The following is a 14,823-nucleotide window of genomic DNA, read 5'->3' on the forward strand; positions in this document are numbered from 1 at the left end:
GGGGCCCAGCCTCGATTGACCCAAGCTCAGTCCCAGGCGCTAGGGTTCGGCGCTCGGATTATGGACCCAGGCTCAAGCACCGAGGAGCTAGGTTCGACCTTTGAAGACCCGAACCAAAGCGTCAAGGAGCCGAACACGGGCACCAAGTTCTCGGGCTCTGTTTCAGTGGACCCAAGACCTAGGGGTGAGCAGTTCCAGGTTCCATATGGATTCCACCTGGAACCTATCCGTTGAACAGGTTTTTCATTTTTTGGAACCTGGAACCTACCATGCATATCTTGAAAACTGCAACCTACCATGCCACAAGTTAAAGGGTCAACTCCAGGGTCTACTCAGGTTCTACTTATAATATTAGTTGAATGATTGCAGTGAATCATCACATTTAATGACTACCACTTGCTGCTACAATCCATTGATCTTAGACACGGGAAAAATATAAAACATTAACAAAGTAAAAGTCTTGGTCATAAAATGGAAGATCAAACTAGTGGTTCCATATTATATACTTATCATCGGGCGTAATGAAATACCGCGGGATCACACGAAGACATAAACCAAGAAAAACACAAAAACTCGTTATAGGTTCCATCTCCCTTCGAAACTAGAACATACCCGTCGAAACAGGTTCCCCAATTTTTGGAACCTACAACCTACCTTACATATCTTGGAACTTGGAACTAGACAGGTTCTCATGGGTCTAGTTCTCAGGTTTTAGGTTTTAGGTTTTACTTTGGAACCATGCTCACCTCTACCAAGACCAATGCCCGTGCTCATGCTCAGGAGTCGCAGATCTTGGCTTGAGACCCTAGTGCGCGTGCCGAGTTCCTTGGCTAGCCATGTGCAAGTCACTAGCGCCCAAATAATATGTCTATTTAGGAAAATAAAATGAGATTTTCCTTACTGAAAAAAAGGAAAATATTTTCCAATTCATTATTAGGTTTCAGCCAAAATACCGAAAAATATTGTCATTTTCTTGAAAATTGACTTCCCGAAAAATATTTTCCAAAAATATCATTGTTTTTTGCAAAACAAATGGAGCCTAAAGCTCAATTTTTGGAAAATCCGGGGAAACCGTAGAATTCCAAGTCCATGGCAGAGACCTCTGTGCACGGCGCCATGTCAAATCGAGGAAGCGTTTCATCATTGTCTGATTATGCATGGGGTCCAATGCATACATCTCGACAAATATAGTGTATTCACTATCCAAACAATGGGCAATGCAAAAAAAAAAAAAAACCAATGGGCAGGGTTTCCTTACTTTACAAGCAAATCAAGGTTATGAACATGTTCTTAATCTAATCCCCATTAATCCTCCTTTGGCATATGATACATAGTTTCTTTTTCTAACAGTTGGAGCATCCCAGACTCTTTGCAGTTTGCACATTGGCCGATTCTTTATTAGTTATGACAATTCCCAAATTCCACAGGCACAAAAATAAATATCAAAAGCACGCGGGTTTGCGCTTGGAGATGACTCACAAGGATGTGCAAGTGTCGTGATTCAAGCACGAGTCTCGAGTGAGGAAAACTCATCACCTGAGCAAACCCTTAGTATTTCGAAAGGGTCGAGTTTTTTTCCAGTCCATCCTTGGCTAAAACACTCCCCAACGTAGTGTTTTGACAATTTTACCCTTCATCCCACCTTTCGGCATTCAAGAGCTACTACTATGCATTGGATTTTTTCTTTTCTTTTCTTGTGAACCCCAATTTCCTTCGTCTTCTTCCTTTTATCTCTTTTGTAGGATATCACACTTTTTGTAAAACATGGTATTCTCGAACAAAGTTGATGAGGATGCAGAGGGTGATATCATCGGAATTGTGAGGCCACAACAAGCCTGAGTCAACAAGGCTCCACACTTGAGATCTCCGTCCGAGACAAGCCGTCGGAGACCTTCCTCGGCGGTGTCTGCTTCGACCTCTCCGACGTGCCGATCCACGATCCACTATGGTACCACTTTGAGGGCGGCGATGCAGCGGAGAAGAGTCGCATCTCCTGCGACATCCAGCTCTCTGTGTGGATTGGCATCTAAGGCATGGAACTCGGAGGCACTGTACGTGGCTCACATGCGCTATAAGGTCTACCGGTCTCCAAAGCTGTAGTACCTGTATGTGACGGTGATCGAAGTTCAGGACCTCCACATCACTCTGAATCTACCACCATTGACGGTGTGAGTGGTGAAGGTCGATGCACAGTCCGTGTGGAGCCGCGAGGATCAAGGAGTACGGTTTCTTTACATCTTGATCTAATTGCTTGTTACCCGTAAGTAATTGATATTGCCAAGTGCCATGACAAGGAGTTAAAGCATTGTGCTACGACCTTCATTTTCTCTTTCTTGAAGACCGACTTGAGTTCAAAGAAATTTTTTTGACCCCACTTGCTAACTTCCTATACTGAGGAGGAGAAATTTTTGTATCTCTATATCGGTATGTTTTTCGAGGTGGTGCTCCGGCCTAAGTTGTTTTCTAGTTTCTTACTTGAACATGATGAAGAAGCTTGTCTATAATTGAATTGGAGTTTCAAGCCGTGGTTTTTCATCCTGTTTTTCGAGGTGGTGTTTTACCTCTTGCGCTTCGCATCCTCCTCAATTCCGCCGTAAGGTATCCGGAAGGAAGATAATTGCCTGAAGAGAAAAAAAGAGATGGGGAACAAGATGAAGGAAAGTGGGACCCCAAAGAAAAGAAGAGAAGGAAACTACAAAAGGGGAAATACATAAAAAATGTGGGACCCATGAATAGTATAATTGTTAGAACACCGTATTGAGGAATGTTTTAGAAAAAAAAGGAGTGAAAAAAGCGCGGCCGTTCGAAAACCCAAAATTAGAGCAGATTTTGAGGACATTAGGTATCGAGCTAGCTCTCCATTGTTTGAAGCTCTACATTAGAGAACTCTTGTGGATAAAAGGAGGCAATACATGTGACTTTTCTTCCTTGAAAATTAATCGTGCCAAATGTCAAAACTAGGGTGCCATAAAAAGTTGCACTAAGTATTATTTTCAAGTTAATCTTAGATTGCTTTTTCTTTTTTGTTATTTTTTGATAATCCATAAAATTCGTACATAAATTCTAAAATTTTTAGTTGGAACGTTCCCACAAAAAATTTATACGTATTTAATACATAAAATTATAATTTTAGTGGGGTCATTTAGCCGAATAAATAAAGGGCTAATTCTAAGAAAAAGCACCAACTTTATATTGAGTGACAATTTGGACCCGAACTTTTTTCGTCTCAATAAAAAGTATCAACATTTACTCTAGTCCCAAATCTGACCACCGTGATGTGAAATTTTCAAATTATTCGGGCTAGATTTAGGATTTAAATGAAAGTTTGTGATTTTTTACAAGATAAAAAAATAGTTAGGGTCAGAATTGTCGCTTGACTTAAAATTTGTCATTTTTTTTAAATAGGCCAATAAATAAATAAGACTATCCATGATTCCGTCTCTTTAATCTTTCCATGATATTCCTATTTTTTTGTCGATTCGTACCCGTCGTTGGAGTATTATTTTTTTTTTTTGGTCGAAAATTGCACAAACCCTATGCCAAGTTGGTCTTTTTGAACAATAACTACGTGAAGATATCAACTCGAAAGGTTTAATCAAGCTTTGTTAAGACTTCACACATCAATGATCAAATTTGCCCATGAAATCTTGTAATGATGGCTGGCTTTGTGAACAACCTGCGAACGGAAATTTCGTTAGGGGCCGCATCCGAGCGAATATTCCTCGGAGATTTCGACAGGGCTAGGGTTTGTGTCCCGTCCAACCTATAAATACCAAGTCCCGAGCCCCCTCCTCCCCACGCCATCTCAGCTCGCACTCTCTCTCTTTCTCTCTCCTCGCGTCCCTTCGCTCGAGCACGACCAACGAAGATGGAGCTAACGTTCATCATGATCAAGCCCGATGGCGTCCAGAGAGGCCTCGTGAGTATCCCGCGCAACCCGATCTTGGTCATGTTGTTGCCTGGTTTCTCTTTTCTTGCGTGTTTGATCTGGCGTTTCTTGACGGGAGAAATCGTGTGGGGATGGATTTGGGTTCTTGGTTCTTGATTTGTGAGATACCCTTTTTCGTTTGATGGGCATTTAGAAGATGGGTTCTGGTGTTTGGGGGTTTTGGTGTCGGCTTTTCCTTGTTTTCCTTCTCGTGGAGGCAATTCGATGCAAGAAAGATCAAATTTGAGATTTGTTTTCGTTATTTGGGATTTCCCCGAATCCAAATGAGCGTGGATTAGGCGTAAATTCATCAGCTTGCTATTTGGGAATAGATGGTGATTTCAGGGGATTGGGTGATTGTTCTCTCGCTTGAGTTTATGTCTGCTGTTTTAAGTTTAACTGGTGTGAACACACTTGGGTTGGGTTTGACATGAATGCTATTCTTGTTTTCAGATCGGTGAAATCATCGGCAGGTTCGAGAAGAAAGGATTCTCCTTGAAAGGTAAATCGTTTTATTTTTTATCAGCTGACAGTTGTTGAATGCAGCGATCCATCCGTTTAACGGGAGGAAAAAGATTGTCGTTGCTTTTGCTGCTTAATTTTCGGTAACTTGTTGTTTGAATATGATGACACTAGTCTGAAAATCGTTATGGAGATTTTCCATTCTCATTTGAGCGGGCATCGTCAAGAAATTACTGTCGGACTCGAGTAAGCTTGAGTTGCATATTTTTCTGATGAAAGCATGTTATGTGCAATTTGAATCAGGTCTGAAGCTTGTCAGTGTGGATCGTCCTTTTGCCGAGAAGCATTACGCAGACCTCTCTGCGAAGCCTTTCTTCAGTGGCCTGGTCGATTATATCATCTCTGGCCCCGTAGTTGCCATGGTTTGGGAGGGCAAAGGTGTTGTGACAACCGGGAGGAAGATCATTGGAGCCACCAACCCTGCAGAATCTGCTCCTGGAACCATCCGTGGTGATTTTGCCATTGACATTGGCAGGTGATTTCCTTTTTCATGCGGCTGAAGTTATTGAACACATTACAGTGGAATCGGTTGATGGTCTGCCGGTGATTGTCAGATTGACTAAAGCCCCTTTGCTTCTGCTCCTTAGTCAGAAAAAGTCTCTTATCAATCAATTATATATAGTTCAAAGCAGCCAAATATCGATAGTCCTATAATTGAATCACCAAATTCTTCCCATGATTACCCTTCCAGAGTTGCCACTGAACTAGGGAAGATAGACCTTTAAAGTGGTGTGACATTGTGTACCAAACCAATGCAACATGAAACTAAGAACAGCATCAAGCAATGGTTGTGTTTAGTTATTTAGACCCATTAGTTTCTCTAATGCAAGAGTATGGGGTATCGCTTGTAAACTCGTTCAAATGATAGTAAAGAGAAAACAAATAGACTCGCATTTGTAAATTCTTTTCCAGCACATCAGAGGGATACATATAGTTTTGGATACATGATTATTTGATGTCTTGTCTCGATTTTACATTTGATTTTAGGACATCCTGTTTCACTTTTGAGATTAGAGTTGCATAGGAAATGATCTTTGCATAGTGGGATTGATAAAGTTACATGCGATGATAATCAAATTTGACTTTTCTCTTGCAGGAATGTCATCCACGGAAGCGACTCGGTCGAGAGCGCAACCAAGGAAATTGCACTGTGGTTTCCTGAAGGCATTGTGAGCTGGCAAAGCAGCGTTCACCCCTGGATCTACGAGTAGATTTTCATGTGCTGTGATTCTGTTTGCTGCTCGTCTAATTTGACTTAATGTATTATCAACTGTTGAGCTTTTGATCCACTTTGTCATGAGTGTCTGGTCTGGTGGATGTCCTATTGTCCTTGCCTGTGTTTACGACTGCAGATGCGATTTGAACGATATAAGAATTTTGGTCGATGTCTGGTGGTAATTCTAGTTGAGTCTCATGTGCTTTTCCTTACAAAGATCTAATGAGAGGACTAGGAGACATGCTTTTGGGGGGAGAGACCCAGATGTCCGTTTTCGCGCTGCTTTGTTTTGCTCCGACCCCTTTTATCCTTGAGAATCCCTAGTAAGATTGGCCTTATCGGGATCTTACGAGGAGAATCTTCCCGCGGGGCAAATTCATTGTCCGATATTGCAGATTCATCTGAAGTTATGGAGGTGGCACACCTCTTCAGAGTGTGTTTTGCCAACTTTGGATGAGAGAGAATTTGTTCACAACAGTCTTGATTATCTGCTCTTTTTTTTCCCACTGACCAAATAATAATGAATATTCAAATACATGCTTAGGTTGCAAATGTGTGTACTGTCCACTTGCTACACATTCTAAAGTGAGAGGTTCAGGGACAGTTTAACTTTCAAAACGAATGAAGAAGTTCTCAAATACAGTTTCAATCCTCAGGATGTATAGGAGCCTAGGAGGTGCTCATAATTTCATTTTTGAAGCGGGAAAATATGCATTAATTAGGGTATCAATTTCTTCGGTATCAAAGTTTGCCGGTGCTTGTTTGCCTCCAATGCCCCATCTTTCTTTTATAGATTGAAAAATCATGGCATTCTCTTTTCTGTGATCCGTCCAATGTGTCCGTGAATCTGTCGTGTTGAACAGATCGATGATAATCTAATCAACCATGTATCCGTGATCGGTAATCTAGTACGACTATCGATGTTGCAGAAACAGTAGCAAGATCGGCTCTTTTAAGTGTCTTTCTTGTCGAAAATATAACGGTACTTCAAGCTAGAAAGTGAATTGCCAGGCATATAGGGTGGTGTAGAAGGGAAAAGGATAAGCAAAAGTCGAATAAGTGGGTTAAGCTGAGCTACATCCATCAACCGCAGCTATTCAACTTCACAATCTAAAAGCCAGATCTCCAATTTAATCAAAAAAGCCTGATGTGCCTCCAAAGCGTAATCGAGAGGACTTTCTTATGCTTCATTCCCTCCTGTTGAAATCCCATGCGGATGCAGAGACATGTGACGATGATGATCTTCTGGCCTGTTTCTTCATCCCTATGAATAATCGGTATAAAACCTCAAACGATACATCGGCATGTCGTGTAAGGTCGGAATCACACGTTAAGGGCCACTCTAGAGTTACAGACTTGGGAAACTGGGTTTTGATTTTCCAATAGAATCAAGGATAAGACTCGAGAACTGTAAATGCAAAGCCATTTTATGAGCGTAGCGTGACGTACAAACATGATCTAGAGAGAGAGAGAGACACTAAAAAAAAGGTAACCTCCTTGTTCACTCTACGAAACCTGCTTCTACATCGATCACTTTTTGAACTTACTGAGCCGCACTAGTGAGCAAGAAGGCCAAAAGAGGGCAAGTCCTCAAGACGTGTCACATCTTCAAGCAGCAGCTCTCTTTCCATTTGACGGCGGGTCGATTTCATCACAGCCTACGGAGGGAAAGCAAGCAACCAACAGAAAGCAACAATAAGTTAACATTTTATCCCGAACTTTATGCATTAGAACTGGCAACTATAGTATGCATCCATAACAGAGGCTAAGAGAAAATTGTTGTACACTAAGGAGCTCCAAAAAGTTCTTCGGATAACTGTAGAGTATAACAGTCAATAGATGATAAGTGTCGTTTTTGGTTTCTCTCTCTTATTTGATAAGAGAGTCGAGAAGTTAGAGGGCAATTCACTTTGTTATTTTGGTTCTGGATACAGGGTTGACAGGAGGCTTCGAAAGGTATCGTAAGGGGCCCGAATATTCTGCTTGTAGACAGGTTGAGACCCCTTGAATACCTTGTCCAATAAGTTATCTGACTATTAAGAAAAAAATTATACTGGAGCAGCAGGCGAGGTCCTAATTTTATTGTTTTTATCACCAAACTGCTACAGACACCAGGGGATATTTTCCTCGAGCAGGACCTTCAAATAACCCACATGAAGCAATACTTTTGGCCATCAAATAGGCCATGAGCAACCCCAACATTCAATTGTGAAAAGGGGCCTTTCATTTGCCAGAAATGGAAGGCAAAAGGTTCAAGCAACTAAACTAATTTGCTTCATAACCACATCCACAACTCTCGAAGATTGAAAAGAAGAACTGTCGAGATAGTTTCTAAATAAAAAACTCACATTAAAATCCATATATGATGCACGCATGGCAAGCCACTGATCGTCCATCAGCTTGAATGTGATGCAGTATAGAAGATCAAAGGCTGATTCATTTTCTGTCAAGTGAACTATTTTTGTTATAAAAAAGTAACAGGAAATAGACTGCCAATAGTAGAAGACAGGTATATACTAGATTGAGACAGAAATAAACTAGAACCTATAAAATAAAAATTTCTAACTCCAAGTACAAAGAATCCTTTTGTCAGCTTCATGCTTCTCCTGGACCTACTTCAACATAAGACTACTGAACTGAGTGAAGCAATAGATAGCCAACATTACCAGAAAGGAACTTCAAGAAAGTAGCTCCAACAAGCGTCCGTGGCTTCACTGCACAATCGAATACATCATTATAAATAGCATTTACTTTCCCAAAGTTCTATCACCCAGATACTTGGTTTATTCACAACAATATTTCAAGAACAATGTGTAAAAAATATCCTTAGATTGCATTCTCATTTTTCATAAAACTTCGTGATAAAAGAAAATTTTTCTTCAGAAATCTGTAAGTAAAATAGTAGTTTTCCTGTTTTTAAGCAGTGTACCTAAAAAATAGAAGCAAATAATTTTCTGATGTTTTTTTGATAAAAAATTTCTTAAGAATCGTAATGTCGAATTCTTTACTATGAATCTTGAAGGTTTTTTGTAAAGATCTGTAGACGTTGAAATTAATACGAGAGAGAGAGAGAGAGAATTTCTGAATCTGTCTAACAATGAGTTGGTGAGAACAAAATGCCAATAAATCAAAAAAGAAACACTAGTTTAAGTCTTCAGAGAACTCAGCTTTAGAAAGTAGTAGTAATCCTTAGTTAAAAGATTAGCACAAAGAGCACTAAGTTATCTCTCAAGGATGAGCTCTGTCATTTGGAAAATGTTTTCCTATTTTTCAAACAGGACCAGGGAAGTCATTTTCCAACTTTTATGCTGTGGAATTTCCTTTGACTGAAAATGGCTCTCGAGGATTGATTTAAGTGTGCCAAACACCAGAAATCACCCAAAATAGTTTCCAGATAAACATTTTAGTGAAACACACCTTTAGTCTCGGTTTGAGATTCATCTGACATGGTCCCATCCTCTAAAAAAGATGTAAAAATGTTATAGGAGCTAACATTTGTCTGTATCTTAAAAGGCTCCATGTTTATTGATGTCGCTACAATGGTTCCCATCCTTGCAGCATTCGTTACATGCAAATGATCATGTATATAAAAATTTCACAATGAAAATTAGGTTCTATCTTACCTGCTTCAAGATCGAGCATTTGGATAAGCATGAATGTGATGTTCACGCCAGCTACAGCAAAAGGGTATTCCCACAATGACCGATCACCTTCCCGTTTCCTCAGAAGATCTTGAAAGGATTTCTGGTTCAAAAAACTCAATGCATCAGATAGCGAAAGAGAACATCATGGGCTTGTTAACAGATCTCTCTCTCTATACATGTCAAAACAATTGGCAGATAATGATGCAATTCTTATGAGGATCGATATAAACTAGAAATTTTTGCTAGGAACCAACTATAACAAATGGAAACGAGTAAAGATGAGTAGCAAAAGAGGCAAAGAACTAAAGCAAAAAGGAAACAAACAGCCTCATACAGGAAACAAATTGATCGAGCCAAGACCTTCTAAGAACTAGCACTATTTAAAAGAAAACTAATACATTGAGAACATGCAAATGTCATCAAGAAGAAAACCATGTTGCTGCAAATGTCAATATGTATCAACCAGATTTTGATTATTAATCTACAATCACAATCGCCGAAATAAAGACTTAGAGCCAACTCTCTTGTGAGTTGGTAAATCTAAACGTAAGGGAGAGAGGCTTTAACCTTCCAGTTCATAATCTGCTGCATGGAAAAGACCTAGTGCTATCTCTAAAAAGAGCATTAATGTCATCATCAACATGGGATCATGGACACTAAATAAGAAGCTAATATACTATCCAAATGAGCAACCTTCCTCTTATGCCCCCCTAAATTTAACTATTTCAGTCGTGATTCAGCTTTAATTAATAGTTGTCAGACAGGTATATGGTACTTTACATAAGGAGATTATGTAAAGTGAATTCAAATACCAACCAAGTAACATCAAACTTGTTGGAGAGACTAGCACCAATTCACTTTTAACTGGTTAAAAGGCTTATATGTTATAAAAAGGCAATGGTCATTGTGTTAAGTAGTCCTTCACTTCGATACAAAGGTGATCAAAAGAAATGTCCTTCAAGCACACTGGTTGTGAAAGACAAATCCCTGAAATTCAACCCTGTTGGCTTTCACTTAGGAAAAGCGCTAATCTATTCTTCCATCAAATGAAAGCCCAAAAATAATATTTTTTCTAAAAAATTATAAAATAAAATAAAAACCTAAATGATTTATATTTGGAAAGGTTTTATGTCTTCCCCAAAGTAAAATTGCATGGGACACAAGATTTGAAGAAAAAAGAAAGTGCTTGAAAAATCAACCAAACAAACTCAGATTACAGAATAATTTAATCCCACACATAACCACATTAATTCCTACAGAGAATTGTGCTCCATCCTGAAAAATGAACAACATAACAGCATATATAGAACAAAAATAAACTGTTCGCCTATGCTTCACACAAATTTGCACACTCGGTCTCCCCCCTCCCCTCACAAAAGGAAATAGCTGCAGAGATATGATAAGGAGAGAAGCCCATTCATGTGTTCAGACAAAGCAGTGCTAACAATATGATGTTAAAAAACTCCAAAATCTATCAAGGCACAGGTTAGCTCTAGCAAAACCAATATCTGGACCAAAAGGAGAACAAGATCATAAAAGAAAGGCCGGATTCATTTACCATTGAGAGGGCAATAGCATCTAGGTCATGATCAACCGAATATTATTATTGCTGTAAACATAAAAAGAACAGAAAACAGACTAGCTCTAGCGAAATCAGTATCTAGGCCAAAAGAAGAAAAAGATATAATAGAGGGGCAAGATACATTTAACAACTGAGAAGGCAATAGCATCTAGCTCATATTCAACCCAACATTTTTAATAAATAAACATAAAAGAATGGAAACCCGACTAGCTCAATGTTTTTGGCTCTCTCTCTTCATTTTTCATTTTGATACTCTATATGTATACTTCTCACAATCAGCTTTTTTTAATTTTTCATCTTTAGCTTTTCGACAAAATTATGAAACGATTCCATTACGCGCATGCCATGCTTTCTACTATGAGGCACGCAAATTTTCCACATCCTAATCCACATACTCACATCATCAACCATGAGGCATGCTAACAGAATACGTCAGCACAGAAGGTCCTATCCTCAAATAAGAAACCCAAAAGTAACATGTTCTACAATATGCAAATATAAATTGCATCTTCCAGTGCCAACTAATTATTGAATTTAACAGAATTCAAGTAATTAGGACAAGACTAGTTGAAATAAAGAGATACCGGAAAATTCCTGGCAAAGAACAGCAAGTTTTCCAATGAAATGAAACCACCGCCCCTGAAAACATATGCACCAGTAACAGTCAGCAATGCATTATGCATCTTAGCAACAACTGGTAGAAAAGACGATTTACCTAAAATCAGTGGATGGGTCCTTCCCTTGCCAACCCATTTCCTTCCATTGTTCAGATATTAAACCACGAAGTTCCTCTTCTGGAAAGGCAGCATGCCACAATGCCCTTAGAGCTTCCTGAGACAGTGCAAGAAGGTAATGCAAAAAAAGATTAACTTGTTAGAAGCATAACTTGATTTATTTGCTGTATTGTATAAATAGTGTTAAAAAAACAAACATGTGAAAATGGATATAAAATTTACCTGGTGTTCCAGAACAGAACTATCATAAGCAACATCTATGCGGCTTTGAAGCCTCTGCAAGCTTTCCTCCTGATGGCATATAAACGGAAGGACTTACAAGATAATAAATTGATTGAAGAATCAGCTCAATTTCAATAGAATTACCATTAACAGGCATATAGGGACAAAATGAAGATATAAACACTGATGCGGTTAATAGCTCTAAAGAGCATCATAGAAACTAAACAGAGTGCATAAAAAAGGTGCAAGGAGAACTGCAGAAGAGAAAAAACGATGCTTGAACAAAAGCTATCTTTCAGCCTCAGTAATCCCTGGATAATATGGGTCATTGGACAGTGCATTTAATATCTCAGGTTCGAGGAGATAAAGAAGATACTGATTGAAGGAACACTAATCAGGTTAAACAATAAAATGCAGTATGATATGAAAAATTAGTCACAAAGTTAGCAAATTATTACCTGGGCAGGAGTTAAATCAAATGAGGGACGAGCATCGCTCTCTCGTCTCTGTGCACAAACGCAAGAAAGACCTCGACCAAGCCATGCTGCTGAGCCTGCCACAACTTCAGCTGTAACAAAATGAAACCACCTAACAATTGAAATTTGTATCTTCGAACTGAAAATGCTGACACGCCCATCAATAAAAGCTCTTAGTGTTTAAATCATTTGCCATACCAAGCATCAAAGGGCTCAAGTTATAAGTAGGCGCACACAATCTGACAACAGCTCTTTTATCTAAAGACTTCACATATGATCATGTCAGAATACTCTGCACAAGTATCCACTGTTGATGTCCAGCAAAACAAAGAGGGATGAATAAACAGTTTCCAGATGAAAGTAAATATTCCACATTCTGCTGACTGTTTACAAGAGGCCTGAGATTAGAGCAATCCATCTAGCACTAATCATCAAACTAAGGACTACACTATCTACCAGTGGTTATCACATAATCTACTAAGGTAGATTATTCAAATTCAAATTCAAAGACATATATACAGAAGCCAAGAGAAAAAGGTTGATTATCAAAATTGAGCCCCGGAAATTCAGATGTAGAGCAAAATCTAACACGTTATCTTGTTCGGAACGAAGAATTATAAATTTAAAGTAGGATAAAGCAAAATTTGAGCAATGCACATAGTTTAGAAACTTTAAGGTAGCTCTACAGTCAAATCGGCGTGCCATTCGAGATCTGCGGAGGACCAATTATCATACAGTAAAAAGAAAGTGAGAGATAAAAAGACAACCAACATCAGACTGGCGCAGTAATTTTTCTAGCATTGTGATGTCAGAAAAAGCATTACAGTTCGAGAATTATTCGCGCGAAAAACTCGTAAGCATAATTAGAGATCCGCCATCTCATCTCAAAGCGGCTCACCCGCCCGATCAAGCCAATCCAAACAGTACATAGTTATAATAATAGGCAGAACTGCAGACACACGTCTCGATTCAAATCCACCATCCGAATCCAATACGCCGACCGGTAACAGTGACTATCTAAAGACAAAAAGCTAAAAGGAGACTTCGCTAGAGAAGACGACATCAAAGAAGAATACCTTTCCGACGAAGCAAACTTTCTGGATATTTATTTTCCGAGAGAGAGAGGAATGTACTATGCAACAGTGAATACCTGAAGTTGAATGGCAGGTATTGCCTCTCTCGATGCCTTGAGAAATCCTCCTGACGGCTACAAACGACCCTCCCCTATCCTCCATATTCATTACCTCCTTCGAACGACCGAGCGACTACAGCACCATGACCGCAACAGCCCCCCCGGGGAAACCACCGCGGAATCTCCAACCCCACGCGGGACGCGGCTCCGCCTCCCGCAATGCCAACCGGCGAGCGCGCGCGGGGGAACAAACCTAGGAAGGGAGAGCTGATCAAGCGGACGCCATCGGACACCTCCCTCCCTCCCTCCGCCTCGAAGCTCGCGCGGAAACCAACACACACACGTCCCCGAGCGATCTGGAAACGCCAATGCCCCGCTGCCGGAGCTCAACGGAGGACCGCCGGAGACGGAGCTCCGGCCGGCCGGCGGCGAGGAATGGCGGACGTCTACCGAGGGATGCCCGAGGCTAGGGTTTCGAGATCTGCCATGGGAAGCTCCATCGAAGCAGTTACAGAGAGAGAGAGAGAGATGGAGAGGGAGAGGGAGGGAGGGGGAGGGAGGGAGCGGTGAGGGATTTCTCTCTCTAAGGCGACGGCTTTCTCGCTCTAGAAATGGCTCTTGTACGTGCTCTGTGCGTTTTTAGAGAGCGGAGATTACAACAATATTTAATTTAATTTAATTTAATTAAAGGGCGGAAAGTGAATTAAATTTAGATTTAAATTTGGGGTTTTAATTGGCGTTGAAATTGGAAATTGAAATCGAGTGGACCGCGTGGAGTGGAGTGGAGGGAGGGCAACGATAACGGAAATCGGGAGGAAGAGGGAAAAGCTTTTCGCCTAACCGAAACCGAAACCGAAACTGAAGGGGCCGGGGAGGTTGGGCGGGAGGGAACCCTTCTAACCGGGGAACCGGATAAGATCGAGCGCGTTTCTCGATCTCTCTCTCGAGTGTCTCCGGGACATTTGTTTGAGAACGGCGTGCTGGTAGTGAGAACGGCAATTTTCTTTACTTGTTTACTTAACGAATTTTTATGAATAAAATGTTCTCCGCGAAAATTCGAGGTCGGGATGCGTGATCTTCACCGCCGAAACTTAATCGATGCTCGGGGATCGAAATTGAAGAGCCGCGGTTTAGGGATTGCGCGATCGGCTCGCGTGCCTGTCGTTTAGGAGGAGGTATTCACGTGACGGGCATACCGAGTGGGCGTGACATGAGTGTGTATTCGATTGACCAAAGAATAAGATACGTATATTTCAAACGCATCGACCGGTCACACAAAATATATCTTCATGTACCTAATTGCCATCCCATTTGGTGGAAAGACTCTTACGTAGCCATCTCTCTATGCTTTGCCCCTTCTCTCGTTA

At 40.5% G+C, this 14,823-nt stretch overlaps 2 protein-coding genes across 3 annotated transcripts; one reads left to right on the plus strand and one right to left on the minus strand.

Moving 5' to 3' along the window:
• Nucleotides 1-3,780: 3,780 nt before the first annotated feature.
• On the plus strand, nucleotides 3,781-5,848 carry LOC115691327 (nucleoside diphosphate kinase 1). The gene is made up of 4 exons (XM_030617925.2): nucleotides 3,781-3,919; nucleotides 4,382-4,430; nucleotides 4,694-4,925; nucleotides 5,547-5,848. The coding sequence occupies exons 1-4, from the start codon at nucleotides 3,869-3,871 to the stop codon at nucleotides 5,659-5,661; spliced, it is 447 nt and encodes a 148-aa protein (XP_030473785.2). The 5' UTR covers nucleotides 3,781-3,868; the 3' UTR covers nucleotides 5,662-5,848.
• Nucleotides 5,849-7,075: 1,227 nt separating this feature from the next.
• LOC115691326 (uncharacterized) lies at nucleotides 7,076-13,824 on the minus strand. 2 transcript variants are annotated; one of them, XM_056305796.1, is made up of 9 exons: nucleotides 13,475-13,824; nucleotides 12,307-12,401; nucleotides 11,849-11,917; nucleotides 11,608-11,723; nucleotides 11,477-11,531; nucleotides 9,290-9,410; nucleotides 8,333-8,380; nucleotides 8,015-8,109; nucleotides 7,076-7,324 (listed from the first exon to the last, which is right to left on the minus strand). In XM_056305796.1, exons 1-9 carry the CDS (start codon nucleotides 13,563-13,565, stop codon nucleotides 7,223-7,225), a joined length of 792 nt encoding a protein of 263 aa, XP_056161771.1. In that variant the 5' UTR covers nucleotides 13,566-13,824; the 3' UTR covers nucleotides 7,076-7,222. The 2 variants fall into 2 exon arrangements, with proteins under 2 accessions (XP_056161771.1, XP_030473784.2); XM_030617924.2 differs by having other exon boundaries at nucleotides 12,307-12,416.
• Nucleotides 13,825-14,823: the final 999 nt, after the last annotated feature.

The sequence above is a fragment of the Syzygium oleosum genome, unplaced genomic scaffold (genome assembly GCF_021117445.2).
Source record: "Syzygium oleosum isolate NSW1041296 unplaced genomic scaffold, Sole_v2.1 Sole_v2.39, whole genome shotgun sequence".
NCBI classification, from domain to species: Eukaryota; Viridiplantae; Streptophyta; class Magnoliopsida; order Myrtales; family Myrtaceae; genus Syzygium; species Syzygium oleosum.